Source organism: Vipera ursinii (genome assembly GCF_947247035.1).
Source record: "Vipera ursinii genome assembly, chromosome: 1".
NCBI lineage: Eukaryota > Metazoa > Chordata > Lepidosauria > Squamata > Viperidae > Vipera > Vipera ursinii.
The window spans coordinates 262,138,186-262,157,467 of record NC_139512.1 but is presented as its reverse complement, the minus strand read 5'-3'; the positions used below and the strand labels follow the sequence as shown (position 1 = coordinate 262,157,467).

General features: G+C 38.7%; 2 protein-coding genes across 2 annotated transcripts in view; both read right to left on the bottom strand.

Annotated features, from left to right (window-relative positions):
- The window catches only part of TRMT11 (tRNA methyltransferase 11 homolog), a 496,326-nt gene that overhangs the window by 25,132 nt on the left and 451,912 nt on the right, over window positions 1-19,282 (bottom strand). The window lies entirely within an intron of this gene.
- The window catches only part of RSPO3 (R-spondin 3), a gene marked incomplete at its 5' end in the record, with an annotated part of 59,007 nt that continues 41,554 nt past the window's right edge, over window positions 1,830-19,282 (bottom strand). Inside the window, one exon of the mRNA XM_083348046.1 lies at window positions 1,830-2,518. Coding sequence (XP_083204172.1) covers window positions 2,334-2,518 — 185 coding nt within the window. The 3' untranslated portion in view covers window positions 1,830-2,333. The remainder of the gene's footprint in view (window positions 2,519-19,282) is intronic.

The window sequence follows — 19,282 nt, the reverse complement described above, 5'->3', positions numbered from 1 at the left end:
AGGAAAGATAAATTGTATCAGGCTTTCAGGATTCTATTATTATGGTCTAAATAGAATTCTGGTGTTTCTTCTGGAGGTTTGTCTCCTGACTGGATTTACCTCAAATGGTTGACACTTATTCACAGCGTACAAGGCACATTAAGGCAAACATTGTGGGAGTTCCCTATAAAAGTCAATGTGGGCTGGGAAGGAAGCAAATTTAATAGTGGTCAGACTAGTAAGTGTTTTTTCTCTCTGTGCATTTGAAAAGAAGTGACAGAAGATAGGCTCCTTTTTAAAGGATGAGTTTAGTGCTGTTGTCTGCTAAACCCGTACCTGAATGACAGAATTAGTGCTATTCTAGAAGAATGCTAAAGCCATGTTCAGTAGGTGAGTGATCATCAGCAGATTTGAGATATTCCAGAAAAAACAGTGTTCGAAAGCAGCCTGCCTGAATGACAACTGACAGACATCAGGGGGACTGTACACTGAAGCAACACAAACAGATTTATAGCTATCCTGCAGTGCCTCCCCTCCTGCCACCACCATAGGTTGGCCGCTGTTTAAGGGTGCTCCAAGAAGCAGAATGGGGGATTGACTCAGAGATCTAGCAGAAACGTGGGTACAGGGGACCTGACTTTAAAGAAGACTGTTCTGCTGTCCAAAGCATAATAGTCCTTGAAGATTGGGGAAGAAGGCATGCTAAGGTCAACTAGTAGACATTGGTCACCTTACTGCAGTGCTGAAAAATTAGTCAGCCAGGTTGCAAAGCTGTGTTGAGATAAGGGAGATATGATAATCACACTCTAATGAGTATCATTAACAATGATTCAAGACCTCGGGAATGGGTTGGGGAAGTGAGAAAGGCCAGGTTATGAAAACAGGCCAGAAAAATGTTAGAGCATGTCTGCATCCATAGCAAGTGAATAAACTCAACCTTGGCACTCACTGAATGTGAGAGAAGAAAAATCAGTGATATTGTGCTTCTGCTTGTGGAAACGCTGTAAATTCAGATATACTATAGTGTACAAATATTTATTCTTTGTCCAGTTCTAAAGGATTCTTGCCCATTCTGCTGATAGCATGATATCCACCATTGTGCCTGTTTTGCCATTCCATTCCATCAGCTAGAGGAGTTAATTGGATGTTCCCCTGTATATTTGGTAAAGTGGCCTTAGTTTATTAGACAAAACATTTCTAAAGAACAGCATACTTTTCTCCATTTACAAAGCAGACTGTGTGACAATGTTCAATTACAAGAGGGATGAAAAAGTCATCAGTGCAAATGTCCTATTTGTGTGATGTCCCATCTCTGTTCTTTATTCTCTCAGTGTTTTGCTTCCCTCCCACCCCCATATAATTTGTCAGTCACTGGAAGATTTCAGTTACAAGAACAATATAAAGCATAGAACAGCGGTATGATCAAGATTTTGACAGAAAATATTCTGCTATCTTGCAAATGATAGTGCTATCTAATGCCATTGTTTGTCTTTCAAATGTGTTTACTGAGGCTTCCATTTCTTTTGTGCCTGTTCTTCAGAGCTTCAGAACTCTTTAGTCTGGAATTTCTAATACGAATCTATGGCAAAATCCAGTGAACGTAGTTCTGATAGACAGCGGTATTGAATATTCAATTCTTAAGACATTTCCTTCTTTCTTCTCTTAATTCATATGCAACATATATACTGTAATGATGCACCTAGGGATACTGTTTCTTTACTTAGATATTTTTGCTTCATAAACAATGGGTTGGAAAAAATACTTTACAGAAGAAAAAGTAGTCGTCCAATATATTGTTATACTTATACCATATTGATAATTATATACAAGCTTCTAAACTGACCCTTAGAGATAAAAGCTAAAGTCTCTTCGAATCCACTTGATTCCTGGTGGCTTCATAGACACATCCACGTAGCTTTCTCAGCAAGAGTGCAGAATTGGTTTACCAGTCCCTTTTTGGATTTTTTTTTTTTATCACTTCCCAGTTTTGCTTACCGCTTTGCCAATCTTGTAGAACTTGGCCTGGCCACACCCTGCTGAGCTTCCAAGCCTGACAAGATCAACCAGGCAGTGCCACCTGCTGAGACACTCTTAAGAGATGCATGGAAGCATGTGATATAAGGTTGAACGTATCCCATTTACAGAAGAAGAAGAAAAAAACCCAAACAAAAATCTTGTTTCATGTCAGTCTTCCAATTAAACTCTGCACGAAGAATATAGTAACTATTGGAATGTTGTTTAAGTATAACTTGTAATGTCTATTGGTGATAATTGTGGAACACGGACCCTGGGGGTGGGGGTGGGGTCTGGTAGTGATAGCAGCAGCAATAGTCTTAAACAGTGGTGTAAGGCGGTTAGTGTGTAGTGCTGATGGCAACTGGTTTCTGCTGTTTATCCTGGCCTCTTATTTTCTTCAGTTGCATTTTGTTTTTGTTCTCTGGATCTCTGTTCTGACGTCTGGATTCCTGGTCTCTGTTTTCCTGACTGGTTTCTTTGCTTTCTTCTCTCTTTGGCTTTTTTTGTCTGTCCTTTCTTTTCCCTGCAATAGAAAACTACAGTACGTTATAAGGTATATCATTTATTTAGAGATGATCAGTTTCTCTTATCCTGGCATTCTCAAACTCTGAACTCTTAAATAAAGAAAAACCTCTGACATGGGTCTCTTCCAAGAACAAGGTTAAGAAGAACTGGAACTATAGAGAACTCAGTCCATGCTCAACATTTTGACAAACCAATTCAAAATACAAATTATAGCCTCTGTTATAAACAGTGCTTTAAGAGGCATTTTGCACGTATATTATTTTTATATAAAAAGCCTTTAGATTGTTATACTTACATGTCAAGATAGTTCATTATACCATATATTATAATCAGGTGAGTAAAACTGCAGCCTTGGCTTTGTTCTATATATTTTAATAACTAGCGATACCTTACAATTATGCTAAGATTTGTATCTTTCCTATGGGGAACAAGCCAGAATTTAAAATTAAACAGTAATAAAACATTTTTATTTATTGCATTTATGTCACATCATGCTTCTCAGGAATACTAATCTATATAATGGCAAGGAATCTTCCCTGATTTTGCCCACAAAGCCCTGAGAAAGAATAACTGAACCAAAGACATGGAGAGCTCCATGACTGAATAGGGACTTCAATTTATATCTTGCCAGTTAGCTATACAATAATAAAGTTGGAAGGGTCATCATATCTACCCACTTGCTCAGTGCAGGAATCCAGATGACTCTAGAACCCACACATTCAGGCAGAAGGAATCCATTATTCCTTTGGGTAATGGATTCCATTATCAAACTGCTCTTACAATGAAAGTTTGGCTATCTTTCAACCAGAATCTGCCCTTTAATATTAAATTACTATTCCTTGTCATGTCTGGAATAAATCAGAACAATTTTTGACTGTTACCTATGTCAAGAAACTTTCAAATGCTTTCTGGAATAAATCAGAATAAATCTTAAGTTTCAGATACTTGAAGGATTCTATTCCTTTCTGTCAGGACACACCCCAAACCACGTCTTAGGAAGACAAAACTCTTGGAGCCAAATCTTCTCAAGTCTTCTCAAGATTCTTTTAGTCTTCTTCATCATATTAGTTATTAGCTTAAATCATTCTCATCTGCATTTCAGAAAAACTATTAGCTGAAACTTATTAAAATCTGGTCACTAGAAATTGACCCAGCACTTAAATGGAGTCTGACCAATGCAGAATGCTGTAACTGTTAATTCCAATTATTTGGAAATTACACTTTTATACTTTATATAATAGAATTATATTTGCCTCTCTTGCTGCCATATTATACTGCTGAATAATATTCAGTTTGCAATCTACTATTCTAAAATCATTTTTATAAGTAATATCTCTGTCCATAATATGAGCATGTAATTTTTGTCTTCCAAGTGCATGTTTCTTTGTCTATTTCTTTCATTACTTTTCAACCTGTCTAACCTATCAAATATCTCTGAAGCCTCTTTCTCTTTCACAAAATCCCATCTAATTTTGCATCATTTGCAAATAAACATCCCTTCCACTCCTTTATCGAAATGATTAAGAAAATATTAAAACATAGACAATCTATGACTGAAGCTTGTTAGAACTCAGCCACAAATAGTGGCTCCAGTTTGATTAGGAATTGTTGATGATGTCTTTTAGTACAACTTTGGGAAAACTGTATATCCACATAATTGTTAATGCCATCTAGCTTAGTTTACTCTTGGTTGCTAATCAGAATGTCATGAAATATATCGTCAAATTCTGGAAAGGAATGTTAGAGATCACCTTGGATTGGTGGCTTTCAAAATTGATGGCAGTCCTTCAAGTAGGTCAGGTGAAGAAACAAGTACCATAAGGCAGTGGTTCTCAACCTGTGGCCTGCGGACCCATGGAGGGCACAATGTCATCACAGGGGGTCTGCAAAGGCTTGAATAAATGTTATGGTTTAAATCTTGAGTTAGGTTTTGGGGGTCCATGGCCATCATCTGTGGCCACAAAAGATATTTAAAGGGGGTCCATGGTGAAGAAAAGTTCGAGGACCTTTTCTCAACCATAAGGATTCCTGGAATACTATTTTGTCATTACAGGGTATAATAACAGAATCTTGAAACCCTCTCTTCCGAAGATATCTCTACCTTCCTTTACAAATGCTTTGCTTAGGCCAAGATATATTCTTACAACCTATTAAGGAACTTATCTAATTAAAATAAATGAAATAAGGTTAAAACTTGAGAAATCCAAGGCCAGAACTTAAACCGTTAAGTTTATTGACCACTCTATATTTGCTCTTAATAAAAATGGTAAATACAGCTAACATGATTATAATCTGATACTAAAGTTGAACATATTCTCTTTTTAGTTCCCTAACTATTCCAAAGGACTGTGGACAAGGAAGAACAAATAAATTAAACTGACTTAAAATTAGAAGAATAATTTATGATGTGATTAATATGAATGTAGATTTCTTCAGGTGCTCAAAATAAAATAAAACGAACAACTGGTGTACTTCTGAATAGATTGCAATGCATTGCACTTATTTATGTGAGCTTAAGTTCCACTAAGGGGCACCCTTGTGCTTTTTAAACCCGTCTTTTGAAATCCTTCAAATAAAGATATAATCTTTTTAATGAACAATGTAAATCTCATTGTTTTGCGACATAGTCTGTTCTGATTCTGAGTGTATGAATTCTATGTTCAGTTTCATTTTTACAGTGTTTGTACTCTCTGAGTCTATCTGATTTATCATACAATCATAAAGGGACAGACATATAAGACACACAATGTAATGCTGTCCTATAGGTTATGCTATAGAAAGAAGAATGAGAATAAACAGGTGCAGTGCTATCATATTTTATGATTCTTGGATACAAGAATGAGAAGATGGACTGGGCACTATGATTTAATATTGATCCAATATTATGAGCCTTCACAGATAAGATTTTTTTAATAACAGTTCTTTATCTCTTCTTAGCAAATTAATGTGTTGGAAGAAAAGTATAATGCTTAAAACTAAGCTAATCTTACTTGTCAAACTATATTTTCTGACTTTTTAATCACAGGATTAAGAGGCATAATATGTTATTTGAAGCTCTCTGATTTATTTTATTTTATTTTATTTATGTTTTTGCTTCTGCTCAGCTTTCCTTGCCTTTGTCCTAAAAAAAAAGTTTGTAATTTAGTCTGGACATGGTAGTAGTTCAGGTCTGTGTGAAACAATGTACTTAGGTTGCATACCTGGTAGGACTTACTCTGTCCATCCTACCAGGCCATCTACTGTGTCACAAATAAGAAAGAAAACAGGTAACAATTCAAGAAGACAAGGACCAAAACGATCACCTTTTCAAAAAAAAGTACTGATACAATTCTTGATTACCCCCAGGTCACTTCAAGCCACTTAAATTCCATTAATGCAGTATTGTGCATATTTCTAGCATTTTTCTCATTTCCAAGAAGCATGACCATTTTTCTGAACACAGGTCAACTTTCAAATATACTGAGGATGAACTTGACAGATCCTCAAAATTGTAAGGACTCCACTCCTCACTATTGCAAGGTACCTGTCCAGACTTTTTATTTTCATTTGTCAACAAATAGCTCTGGTTTCTTATAGTATTTTAAGTGTACAGAGATTTGTGCTTTTACTGAAGAGCAAATGTTAGACTCCCTGCTTTGAAGAAATGTTATCATGACGGGACCGTTTTTATTAGAACAGGCCCATAGGTACAGGAAGTAGAATCTATACTTTCCAAAAATGACTGGTTGGGGTTGTTGGTTTTTTTTTGGATTTTGCAGTTCTGAGTATTAATTATACAGTATTATACAAGGGAGATCAAGGTTAGAGGGTGCATAGGATTGAGTCAATGTCAACCAGTAACTTTCATGTTGAAGTGGAGTTTGGAAATCAGTTTTCCCAGCTTTGGGTCCAGTCATCTCCAAAATGCTTCTCATCAACCTAACCTTTAACACCATGTTCCTGCAAGTAAGACTGTTTTTGCACATGTAGACACCCATTTGATTACATGAACTGTAATCAAGCTGTTGTTTCTGTGAGGAGTAATAGTACAGATAGTCTTCAATTTACAACAGTTCATTTAGTAACTGTTCAAAGTTACAACGGCACTGAAAAAAGTGACTTATGACAATTTTTCATACTTAACGACCAATGCAGCATCTCCAGGGTCATATGATCAAAATTCAGACCCTTGGCAACTGGTTCATATATATGACAGTCGTAGTATCCAGGAGTCAAGTGATCAGTTTTTGTGACCTTCTGACAAGTAAAGTCAATAGGAAAGCCAGATTCACTTAACAACAGTGTTACTAATTTAACAACTGCAATGATTCACTTAACAACTCTGGCAAGAAAGGTTGTAAAATTTACTTAAATGTTTCACTTAGCAGCATAAATTTTGTGCTTAATTGTGGTCGTAACTCAAGGACTACCTATATTCATATGGGCAGTATTGTGAAACATTAAACATGATGGAGTTACTTGAAAAGATCTAAAATATGATTGTGGGATTTGCTGTTTAAACAGTCTCCACGTACATATGACTTATATACAGTATAAGATAGGGATGTTATATGTATATAGTATGACTTAGGATCAGGAATTTTGGTATAAATAACTGTAACTTCTTTTTGACCTTCAACAGTTTAGTCCCTCCTGCAAGATTCCCTTGAGGTCATAGTTGTTCTTTATGAGACATTAGTTCAGCTGGTGGATTCGTTTGAGTAAACCAGGAATACAAATGTGATGCTGCCTTATGTCAGAATCTCGTGTTTAGTCTGCATTTCAAGAAATAATCAGGAAAAGTTATACATGATAAGGTACAGATGCTCCTATCCCACAGATATCTAAATTATTTCAAGTACAATGTTATAGTAAGAGAGCAGCCAGATGAAATTATTTGAATTCATGTTTAAATGATTTTTAATTCATTAAAAATGAAAAAAAAATGTTTTAAAAAAATAAAATTCACCTTAAAAAAATCAAAGTAGCTTTATCCTTCCCCAATAAAATGCACATATTTCAAATGATTTGTAATGCAATATAGGTTTTCTCTTATGCCAATAACACTTTTCTTTCCATAATTGTAGGACTTTTAAGGAGTAGGAAATATAAAGTCTAATACCATCCCCCTAAAGTCTGACAATAATTTCTTTGGCTACATGAATAATGTGTGCATTGTGTATCAAACTATTACATTAGAAATCTGCAAGCTACTATGGCCATAGCACTTTCAAAGCATGTGCCTCCATCTGAGTTGGGAAAGTAAGTCAAACTAACAAAAAGATAAACTATTTTCTCTTTATCCAAAGACTATTTGCTGATATCCAACACAGAAACAAAGAACTAGAAAGCAAACTATCTTGTTAAATCTTGGTTAAAGAGAAAGCCACATCTATCTACAATAAAAAATATTAAAACCAAAACACAATAAAACGCCCCAAATGTCACCATAAGTAAACTTAGTTCCCCCTTTCCCAGCACTTGAGGAAAAAGCCAGACCTCGAGTGTTTTTCAAAAGATTAAAAGGGTGGGAGACAGCCAACTTTTTTTGGGGGGGGGGAAGGGAGAGATATTACATAAGGCAGGGGCTGCCACAGAAACTTTGTAGGTTCCATAACATGGCAACATTTAAAGGAAGGGACTAGGAGCATGCTGATTCTATCTGATCTGGTAGCCAGGCAGTTGTCTTTAGGAGAGGCAGTCGTGCAAATAATCTGGTCCCATGCCATATAGCAGGGGTCCCCAACCCCCAGTCCCTAGACAGGTACCGGGCCGCGGCATGCCAGCAACCAGGTCGCACAAACAAGCAAAGCCCCATCCGCAGGATGCAGGCAGCACACAAAACCCTGCCCCCTCTGGTCCGCAGAAAAATCTCTCTCCATGTAACCAGTCCCTGATGCCCAAAAGGTTGGGGACCTCAGCCATATACGGCTTTAAAGAAAGGTAATAGTCAGCACTTTAAATTCCACCCAGAAAAACAATAGGAGCCAGTGCAGCTTGTGCAACAGGGATATAATGTGGGTGAACCTAGAAGCACCCTTCACTCTGAGTGCTGATGATTCTGTACTAACTGGAACTTTCATTTGGTCTTCATGGGCAGCCCAAAGTACACTGCATTGCAGTAATCCAACTAGGAAATAACCAAGGCACAAGTGACCATGCAAACAGCCACCCTCTCAACAACTTTTCCTAAAAAGGCAAGGTTAGAGACCTGACAAAAGTTATCTAACACTGTTGGATCTAAGGATGGCCTCTTGAGAATTGAATGCTTCTTCTGCTGCCTTCTAGGTAGGCAATACCTATGCCTCCCACAACAGTTGAACTCAACTACATGCCACTCCTGAAAGGCCTTGTCCAAGCAGGAATGCAGAACAGAGATGGTCAAGCTCACAGTCCCGTCCACTTCCTTGTGTTCAACTGGCTCACTCTTCACAGACAACAGGGCTCAGAGATGAAAAATCATTGGAAATTAACACTGGCAGGTCAGATAAAGCAGATACATGGACATCCAGTCACAGTTCTTTGTGTCATGGCAAAATGTACTATATTGATATTTAATGTGTAATAATGTCTGCATTTGCACCAAGCCATATACATTGACACATACAGATATGCAATGCTGAGTCCTCTCTTTTTTCATGTGTAAGCACAAGCAAAATAACCTCAGCAAGGCACAATAATGGAAAACAAATAACACCATTACATTGTAAGAAAAACCACTTTTAAAGAAGCAGCTGCATTTCGATTATAAACAAAACAAAAAAGGAAAGCAAAAAAAAAGTATATTACTGTAATGAGCCATGTAGAGCACAATTTGGCACGTGGCACTCTTATGGGGCTGGGGTGAACTCCAGAACTTTTATAATGTGAAGAGGAACATTTTGACAGCTATGTTTACAATGTCCCTGTTCTCTTTTCAGGGTCTTCCCCCAGTTGTGCTGTGGGGGTCTGTAGGTTTTATACTGTGAACAGCTTTGAACAGGCATTTCAAAAAAAAAATGCTGCTGCTACTGCTACTGCTGCTGCTGCTGTTACTGCTGCTCCACAAAATGCTAAAGGAGATTTGCTGAAAACAAATGCTACCATTAAAAGTGGAAAGCCAGCTAATTAATCTGGCAGTATAGATATTTATGTGCTCAGTTGCAAGCAATGAGGAAATGGAATGGCACCACTTACTGTTAAGACCATATGGAATATAGCCTATAGCTTTTCCTATGATTAGTTGAATATTACTTATTCTAGTTAAGGGACGCGGTGGCTCAGTGGGCTAGGACGCTGAGCTTGTCGATCAGAAGGTCGGCAGTTTGGCGGGTCAAATCCCGAGTGCCGCGTAACAGTGAGCACCTGTTACTCGTCCCAGCTTCTGCCAACCTAGCAGTTCAAAAGCACGTAAAAATGCAAGTAGAAAAATAGGGACCACTCCAGTATCTTTGCCATGAAAACCCTATGGACAGTACCAAAAGGCAAAACGATATGACGTTGGAAGATGAGCCCCTCAGGTCAGAAGGCGTCCAATATGCTACTGAGGAAGAGCAGAGGGCTAGTACTAGTAGCGCCAGAAAGAATGAAGCGACTGGGCCAAAGCCGAAAGGACGCTCAGCTGTGGATATGTCTGGTGGTGAAAGGAAAGTCTGATGCTGTAAAGATTTTTCTCCATAGGAACCTGGAATGTAAGATCCATGAATCAAGGCAAGCTGGATGTGGTCAAACAAGAGATGACAAGACTGAACATCGACATCTTAGGTATCAGCGAACTAAAATGGACAGGAATGGGTGAATTTAATTCAGATGACCATCAGGTATACTACTGCGGGCAAGAATCCCTCAGAAGAAATGGAGTAGCCTTCATAGTCAATAAAAGAGTAGGAAAAGCAATACTGGGATACAATCCTCAAAATGACAGAATGATCTCACTTCGAATCCAAGGCAAACCATTCAATATCACAGTAGTCCAAGTCTATGCCCCAACCACCGGTGCTGAAGAGGATGAAATTGACCGGTTCTATGAAGCCCTACAGCACCTTATAGAACTAACACCAAAAAATGATGTTCTTATCATCATGGGGGATTGGAATGCTAAAGTAGGAAGCCAAAAGATAACCGGAATAACAGGCAAGTTTGGCCTTGGAGTACAAAATGAAGCAGGGCACAGGCTGATAGAATTTTGTCAAGAGAATACGATGGTCATAGCAAACACTCTTTTCCAACAACCCAAGAGGCGGCTCTATACATGGACATCACCAGACGGTCAACACAGAAATCAGATTGACTATATGCTCTGCAGCCAAAGATGGAGAAGCTCTATACAGTCACTAAAAACAAGACCAGGAGCTGACTGTGGCTCAGACCATGAGCTTCTCGTTGCAAAGTTTAGGCTTAAACTGAAGAAAGTAGGGAAAAGCACTAGGCCAGTCAGGTATGAATTAAATCATATCCCTGTTGAATATACAGTAGAGGTGACAAATAGATTTAAGGAATTAGATCTGATAGACAGGGTGCCTGAAGAACTATGGACAGAGGTTCACAACATTGTACAAGAGGTAGCAACCAAAACCATCCCAAAGAAAAAGAAATGCAAGAAAGCAAAATGGCTGTCTGAGGAAGCTTTGCAAATAGCTGAGGAAAGGAGGGAAGCAAAAGGCAAGGGAGAAAAAGAAAGATACGCCCAATTGAATGCAGAATTCCAGAGAATAGCTAGAAGAGATAAGAATGCCTTCTTAAATGAACAGTGCAAAGAAATAGAAGAAAACAATAGAATAGGGAGGACCAGAGATCTTTTCAAGAAAATTGGAGAGATGAAGGGAACGTTCAATGCAAAAATGGGCATGATAAAGGACCAAAATGGCAGGGACCTAACAGAGGCAGAAGAGATTAAGAAGAGGTGGCAAAATTACACAGAAGAACTATACAAGAATGAGCTTAACGTCCCTGATAATCATAATGAGGTGGTCACTGACCTCGAGCCAGACATCCTAGAATGAGAAGTGAAGTGGGCCTTAGAAAAGCTGAGCAACAACAAAGCTAGTGGAGGTGACAGTATTCCAGCTGAGCTATTCAAAATCTTAAAAGACGATGCAGTAAAAGTGCTACACTCAATTTGCCAGCAAATTTGGAAAACTCAACAGTGGCCACAGGATTGGAAAAGATCAGTTTACATTCCAATTCCAAAGAAAGGCAGTGCCAAAGAATGTTCAAACTATCGCACCATTGCACTCATTTCTCATGCTAGTAAAGTTATGCTTAAAATCCTACAAGCTAGACTTCAGCAGTATGTGGATCGAGAACTACCAGAAGTACAGGCAGGATTTCGAAGAGGCAGAGGAACTAGAGATCAAATTGCCAACATACGCTGGATCATGGAGAAAGCTAGAGAGTTCCAGAAAAACATCTACTTCTGCTTCATTGACTATGCTAAAGCCTTTGATTGTGTGGATCATAACAAACTGTGGCAAGTTCTTAAAGAGATGGGCGTACCAGAACATCTTATTTGTCTCTTGAGAAACCTATATGCGGGCCAAGAAGCAACAGTGAGAACTGGACACGGAACCACTGATTGGTTCAAAATTGGGAAAGGAGTCCGGCAAGGCTGTATACTGTCGCCTTGCCTATTTAACTTATATGCAGAGCACATCATGAGAAAGGCAGGGCTAGATGAATCAAAAGTTGGAATTAAGATTGCTGGAAGAAATATCAACAACCTAAGATATGCAGATGATACCACTCTAATGGCAGAAAGTGAAGAGGAACTGAAGAGTCTCTTGTTGCGAGTGAAGCAGAGTGCAAAAGTTGGGTTGAAACTAAACATTAAGAAAACCAAGATCATGGCATCCGGCCCTCTCAATTCCTGGCAAATAGATGGGGAAGAAATGGAGGTAGTGACAGATTTTATTTTCCTGGGCTCCAAGATCACTGCAGATGGGGACTGTAGTCAAGAAATTAAAAGACGCTTGCTCCTCGGGAGGAAAGCCATGGCAAATCTAGACAGCACACTAAAAAGCAGAGACATCACCCTGTCAACAAAAGTGCGTATAGTCAAGGCTATGGTCTTCCCAGTTGCAATGTATGGCAGTGAAAGTTGGACCATAAGAAAGGCTGAGCGCCAAAGAATTGAGGCCTTTGAACTGTGGTGCTGGAGAAGACTCCTGCGAGTCCCTTGGACTGCAAGGCGATCAAACCGGTCAGTCCTAGAGGAGATCAATCCTGACTGCTCTTTAGAAGGCCAGATCCTGAAGCTAAAACTCAAGTACTTTGGCCACCTAATGAGAAGGAAGGACTCACTGGAGAAGAGCCTAATGCTGGGAAAGGTTGAGGGCAATCGAAGAAGGGGACGACAGAGAATGAGGTGGCTGGATGGAGTCACTGAAGCAGTAGGTGTGAGCTTAAATGGACTCCAGAAGATGGTAGAGGACAGGAAAGCCTGGAGGAACATTGTCCATAGGGTCGCGATGGGTCGGACACGACTTCGCAACTAACAACAACAACAACGGTGGGAAGGTAACAGCGTTCCGTGCGCCTTTGGCGTCTAGTCATGCCGGCCACGTGACCACGGAGACGTCCTCGGACAAGCGCTGGCTCTTCGGCTTTGAAATGGAGATGAGCACCGGCCCCTAGAGTCGGAAACGACTAGCACGCATGTGCGGGGGAAACTTTACCTTTACCTTACTTATTCTAGTTACAGTGTTAATATGATAGACTGTACTGTATGTCAAATGTAATTCTAGTGATACCCTGTGCACTGAAGTGATGATAGAGAGTTTAAATTTTAGGATGACATGTCCTGTCCTAGCCTAAAAAGTTAGCCTGAAGCAAAATAGAAACACCATCAGCTAAATTTCCAGGAGACTGAATTTAGCCCCAAACATACCTATTGATTAACTAATTCCAGTGTAAGTAGTGCGATTGTTCCATTTGATAGAGCTAATTTTCAAGAGTTGACCAATGCTTGGTGGCAGTGCTCAGATTTCTGATGCCCATCTGAAAAAAGGAGATGGGATCTCAATATTCTCAATAAACTACTTTTTGGTTTAGTTACTTTGTACTGCCAGAATCACCAATGATGCAATTTGATTGGTTTTATTACTGAGTGGGTTAAGTATCTTATGGGAATAGGGCCAGATACAATAAATCCTGTACTTAAAACACTAATATATGAAATGATTCTTCTACATTTATAAGTGCAGTTTGGTTACTAGTATTGTGGTAATATATTACCTAAACAGCTGCTATGGTGCAACTATTTCTCAGTCTCCAGTCTCAATTTGCCTTGAATAAATGTTTTATTGGATGCAACTGAATGTGTAATTGTTAGTTGCTATAGTGATACACACAAATAGTCCAAACAGCATGTGTTATGGAGAAACATATTTTTTCCAATTTCAAATATGTTTGAAACACATGTCAGTTAATACCTGTTAGAACACTGTTCATGAAATCTATCTATCTATCTATCTATCTATCTATCTATCTATCTATCTATCTATCATCTATCTATCTATCTATCTTGAAATGTACCACTAGAAGCAGAATCCCTCCCTGTAAGCTGCAAAGTTGAAATTCAGATGTAGCTAATAAGACTGGCTGCTTTTTCTTCTGATTTAAATTTGGTGTTTTGTACAATTGAGTTATATATAAATACTTTAATTCTTTGTTATTTTCCAGTTTTAATGCCAAACTCAGCATTTGCTGCATGGTTTTTGCACCATTGGTTTTATGTTTATTTTTAATATTTTCTTTCAGGAGCCTATCTGGGTTGGTCATGGGGACCAGAGGTTTCGACTTTGAAGCTTTCGAACTCGTACTGGAGCTGATCCTCAGGAAACTTCTCTCTGGCAGAATAGCTTTGGACTATTCTCTGTGTGGTATTTATATGGTACTTGTGGTTTGTCACTGTTTAGATGTAGATTGTGGTGTTGATGGCTGGCTATTATTGGCTGTTCTTTCTTTGTGCTGCTAAGCCCTCACCTCCTAAGTACTTTATAAGCTGGGGATAAATCAGGACTCCTGCTGATTTACGAGGGACCCATTTCTCAGGCTTCAATCACTTCTCTGGCTATTTTTGTGCCTGCTCATCCAACAATCTTAATTGCGACTTCTGGTGGCTCCGCGGCGCCGGAGACAGCCTTCCCGGGCTGCCCGCGGCTCAGCTGTGTGATTTTCGCCCGAAACAGCGCCGATCAGCTGTTCGGGCGAATTTGAAGCCCCCTCCTCGGGAGAAGAGGAGGGGGAGAGGCCCCAGGTAGGGGTCGAGTTCTCCGGGGCCGCCTGAGCTTGTAGCTTGGGCGGCCGAAGGATCGAACTCCCCCGTAGCCTGGGTCGCTCCCAGCTGGCCTGCGCCTCTGCTCCTGACTTTATGGAGCGGAGCCAGGCGTCTGCAACCACCCCTGCCTGAAGGAAGGACTATGGAGCAATAAGAGCAGGCAGAGCGGTACAAGAGGAAAAGGTGAAGAGGATTATTTTATTTTACTCTCGAGCTTAATGGTTTTTTTAAACTTAAAGTGAAAGTGCGTCACAATTGAAAGTAAAAGATGGCGGCTAAACCTCCCCCTAAAACTCTTCGGAGTGCTGGAACTTCTCTGGTGCAACAATCTTCATTACAGGCGTTGTATCCTCCTGATGTATTGACACTGAAGGATTTACGAGATGCTTTGGAAAAACATGCCCAGGTAATTTTGGAAGCAATGGGTGATAAATTTGCACAGATGGAGGAGAAATTGAAGAAGTTGGAGGAGAGAATGGAGGAGAGAATGGAACAGAAGTTCAGTGTGATGAAGGTAGACATTTTGTCTTCAGTGTATAAAGTGGCTGAATGTGTGGAAGTTTTGGAGGAAAAAGTGGAAGATTTGACTCAAAAGAATGCTATATTAGAAGCAAAAGTATTGGAGAATGAAGATTTAAGAGACAAATTGGATAGAGAATCGAGTCTTGCTCAATATTTCCAGATGCAGTTTGCCATTAGAATCAGAGGTTTAAAGGAGAATATTAAGGAAGATCTAAAGCAGCTGGTTTCTGAGGCTCTCGAAGTGGTATTGAACCAGCCAGCATCTGAAATAAAAGGAGGCATGGATAAAGTGTTTCGTGTGAACTCATGGATTGCTAGACAGAGAAAGTTGCCTAGAGATGTGGTGGTTTATTTTGCAAAAAGGGAAATTAGAGATGAAGTTATACGAGCTGCCTATGATACTAAAGTCGTGATTGCTGGTCAAGAAGTTCTGGTTCTAAAAGAAATTCCTCCAAAGATTTTAAGGAGAAGGAAGGATTTTACATTTCTTGTGCAAGAGCTCAAGCAACGAGATATAAGGTTCAGATGGGAGATCCCAGCTGGGTTGATGGTGATGCATGAAGGTAAAAGGTACCGTCTGGTTACTGTGATGCAAGCACGTGATTTTTACAATAATATTTTAAAAGCAACCCCATTAACACTTCTGGAAGCTGCAAAGGGATCTGGAGAAGGAGAACATCAAGAGGCTGAAGATGGACAGACAGAGGAGAATGGGGCTGGAGGAGATCAAGATATAACACTTTTGGATGATCCCAGAGAACAGAGGGTGACGCGTGCTGCTTTAAAACGATCAAAAAAGATAAAAGAACAAGATCAGCAGAAGTCTATGGAACTTTCACAACGTACTTACAGCCAAGTAGTGGGAGGTGGGAAAAGATTTGGGTGAGGAATGTAAAATTTACACAAGTTTGAAATCTAAGAGAGAATTTTTACAAAATGTTTTATAGATGGTATTTAGATTTTAAAAAGTTAAGTATGTATTTGAATTATTAGCCTAAAAGTTGGAGAAAGATTACTTGCAAGAACGTTATATTATGGAAGGGAGAAAATGGCTTGAGTTTATCCAGAATAAGTATAGGGTTAAGAAGTTTCATATTTGAATAAGTCTTCTTTCTTTGTTTCTTTTTCTATATTATTATTATTATTATTATTTTATATATATTTAATACTACTGAGGTTTGTTTTATCCTATATAAGCTAGAGAGATATTCAATATTATTAAGGTTTGTTTTATCCTATATAAGCTAGAGAGTGATGGATTTTAGAGTTTATAATTGTTAGTATATGATTGTTTATGATTGCTTTTTATATATATACCTTGTATTTAGCTCTGGGAAGTCGGGGGGGAGGGGGGGAGGTAGGGAGGGGGGAGGAGGGAGGGGGAAGGGGGGATTCTTAAAGGAAAATTGTATTTTAAAACTTTTCAATAAAGTTCGACCGCTCCGATGGTGGAAAAAAAAAACAATCTTAATTGCATACTTATGTCCTTGTTTACTGCAACAGGAGGCTACTAATGAGTTTGGGCCTCCTCATCTGACTGTTCGTTGTGTTCTTGCAATCTGGTAGTTAGCTTCCTCCCCATCTGTCCTACATAGTCATAGAGGCAATCCATGCAGGGGATCTGGTAGATTACATTGGAAATATTTTCCACCTCCAAGGCACCATATAAATACCATGCACAGCCCAAAGGACACACTCTGCCAGAGAGAAGTTCCCTGAGGATGGACTCCAGCACAAGTCTGAAAGCTTGGAAGTCCCGGTGACTGACCCTGACTGGATCCTGCAACATTATTCTAGAATACGTACAGTATATTTGCCTTTAATATTTTGTGCCCAATCAACAGAAATGAAGGTTGTAAATTAATTCTGTAAATAAATATAAGCTATGAAATCTTTTTTTAAAGGAATCTATAACAACGTTACCACTGTATAGTATAAGATGAAGATTTGTTCTCTAGTAATTCAGCCTTAGAGATCATACAAAGGAAAGACTAAATTATAATTTATTGCATCCTAGTTGCTTAACTGTGCTTGAGTTAACTGTTAGTAATGTCACGACAATTTGATAAATGTGGTTTATATAAGGTAGGAGTCTAGACTAGATGATATAGCAAACCTTTGGATCTGATGTAAATAGTTTTTCCTATGCCTTCACTGACTTGGACACTTTCTAAGCCACTTCCTAATAAATGGAACTGACTGTACTTTGCCAGTCTTCCTTTATAAAAACTGCACTGAAGGTGATACTTGGAATAAGATGTAGGAACAGAGATGCCAATGACTCAATGCCACCTTGAAAGGGTCCCATGAAATCCTGGCTAATAATAGAGTAATAAATAAACATTCTGGAGCTTGGTGGTTAACAATGTCCTAACTGTGTTGCTATGCATGGAAGTATTTCATGGAAAAATAATTAAGCCGTATTAAATTGTGCCATCATTATATTTAAAAAGTATTCCTCTATGTGTTCTTCATACTTGGCTAAGCTTAATAGAGGTGCTTATATATTATTTGTTTTTCTTATCCTCCCTGCCTTTCCTTTCTCTTCCACTTACAGTATTTCCAGTACTCAAATACTAAAATGCTAACCAAAGACATTTCCATCCATTTCATCAGGTTCCCTTGCTCAGCACTATGTGGCAGCGTATTCTAATACATTAAGGAAGCTTGAGTTGCTTGCATCTGCTTCTGTAGTTGGGCACACTATCTTGGAAAAGACGCCAGGTGAAGATAGTATCAAATAGATCAGGTAGATTGTCGGAAGAAATGTGATGTATTAATGTACATTTTCTACTAGTAGGGAACACGTATGTTTTGGATACTTTATTTTGACACGTTTGATTAAAATCCATACAACAGGGTCAATGTAATATTAAACCCAGAATATTTTTGGCATCGTTAACATGCTGTTTTATAATCATATAGCAGATATTTAACTGATTTCCTTCTCCATTTGTTTGTTCTCAGAATAATTGAAAGCTGATACAATTTTGTAATTTTTATGACTCTGCCTTAAATATTGTGTATATTATCTGTATAATCTGATTGTGTATTGCAATCTTGTTTACTACAAAACAAGAGTGTTCCTACTAGAAATTATTCTTCTATAGTTGGTAGACTTCAGTTTCTCTGAACCAGAACTCTTCCTAGAACTCTCCTGCATTGTGCTGCCACACTTTCTAGCCATTCTGTTGCTTGCTTAATTACTTAACGAACCAGTGAATGCAATAAGGTGGTACGGGAACTGCTTTTTCACTTACTCCAAGAAAGATATAAGCAATTTCTCTCTTCTTGAATAGATAGAAGAGGGATGAGCGGAAGGATGTGCAACAGCATTGGGCTAATGCATGATACCAAGCATATCATCCACATCTTTTCAAAAAGTGAATCTTGATGATGGCTCTGACAGGCACTCTACCACACATAGTGAAGGTACAAGAAGAGGAACCCTCGAAAAGTAGTTTTGCAAACTATAAAGCTACAACAAACTATCAGGAAACAACAGCACTGTCTTCTTGGAAAAGATGCCAGGTGAAGATAATATCTAGTAGATCAGGTAGATTATTGTGCAGATGTATTTGGGAAAGTTTCCTTGATCTCAAGTGTTCTCTTTAAGACTTTGTGGAAAGTACAGATGGACTTGGATAAAGATATTAAGAACTGCAAGAGAAATGTTAGTTTAATTCTGATAGATTAAAGGGTTTAAAAGATAAAGCTGAGTTTCCATCAGCGTACAATCTCTCCAATGGTCAATATACTCTGGCACACTTCAAAGAAGTCCAAGGAGAAATAAACTGTCTGCTTGGAATTCCTCTCCAGAGCAGAGTGCTATGATATAGTGGACAAATGTGTAATAAACTACAACATCCCCAATTCATAACTACTTTGTGGCAATACAAAAAAATCAATAATATCAAAGAAATGTGAAGGAAATTCTCAAGCTCCCCGAGAAAAAGGGAGCATAAACCGAAAGCATGTTCAAAGGAGAAGGAAATTGAAGGATCA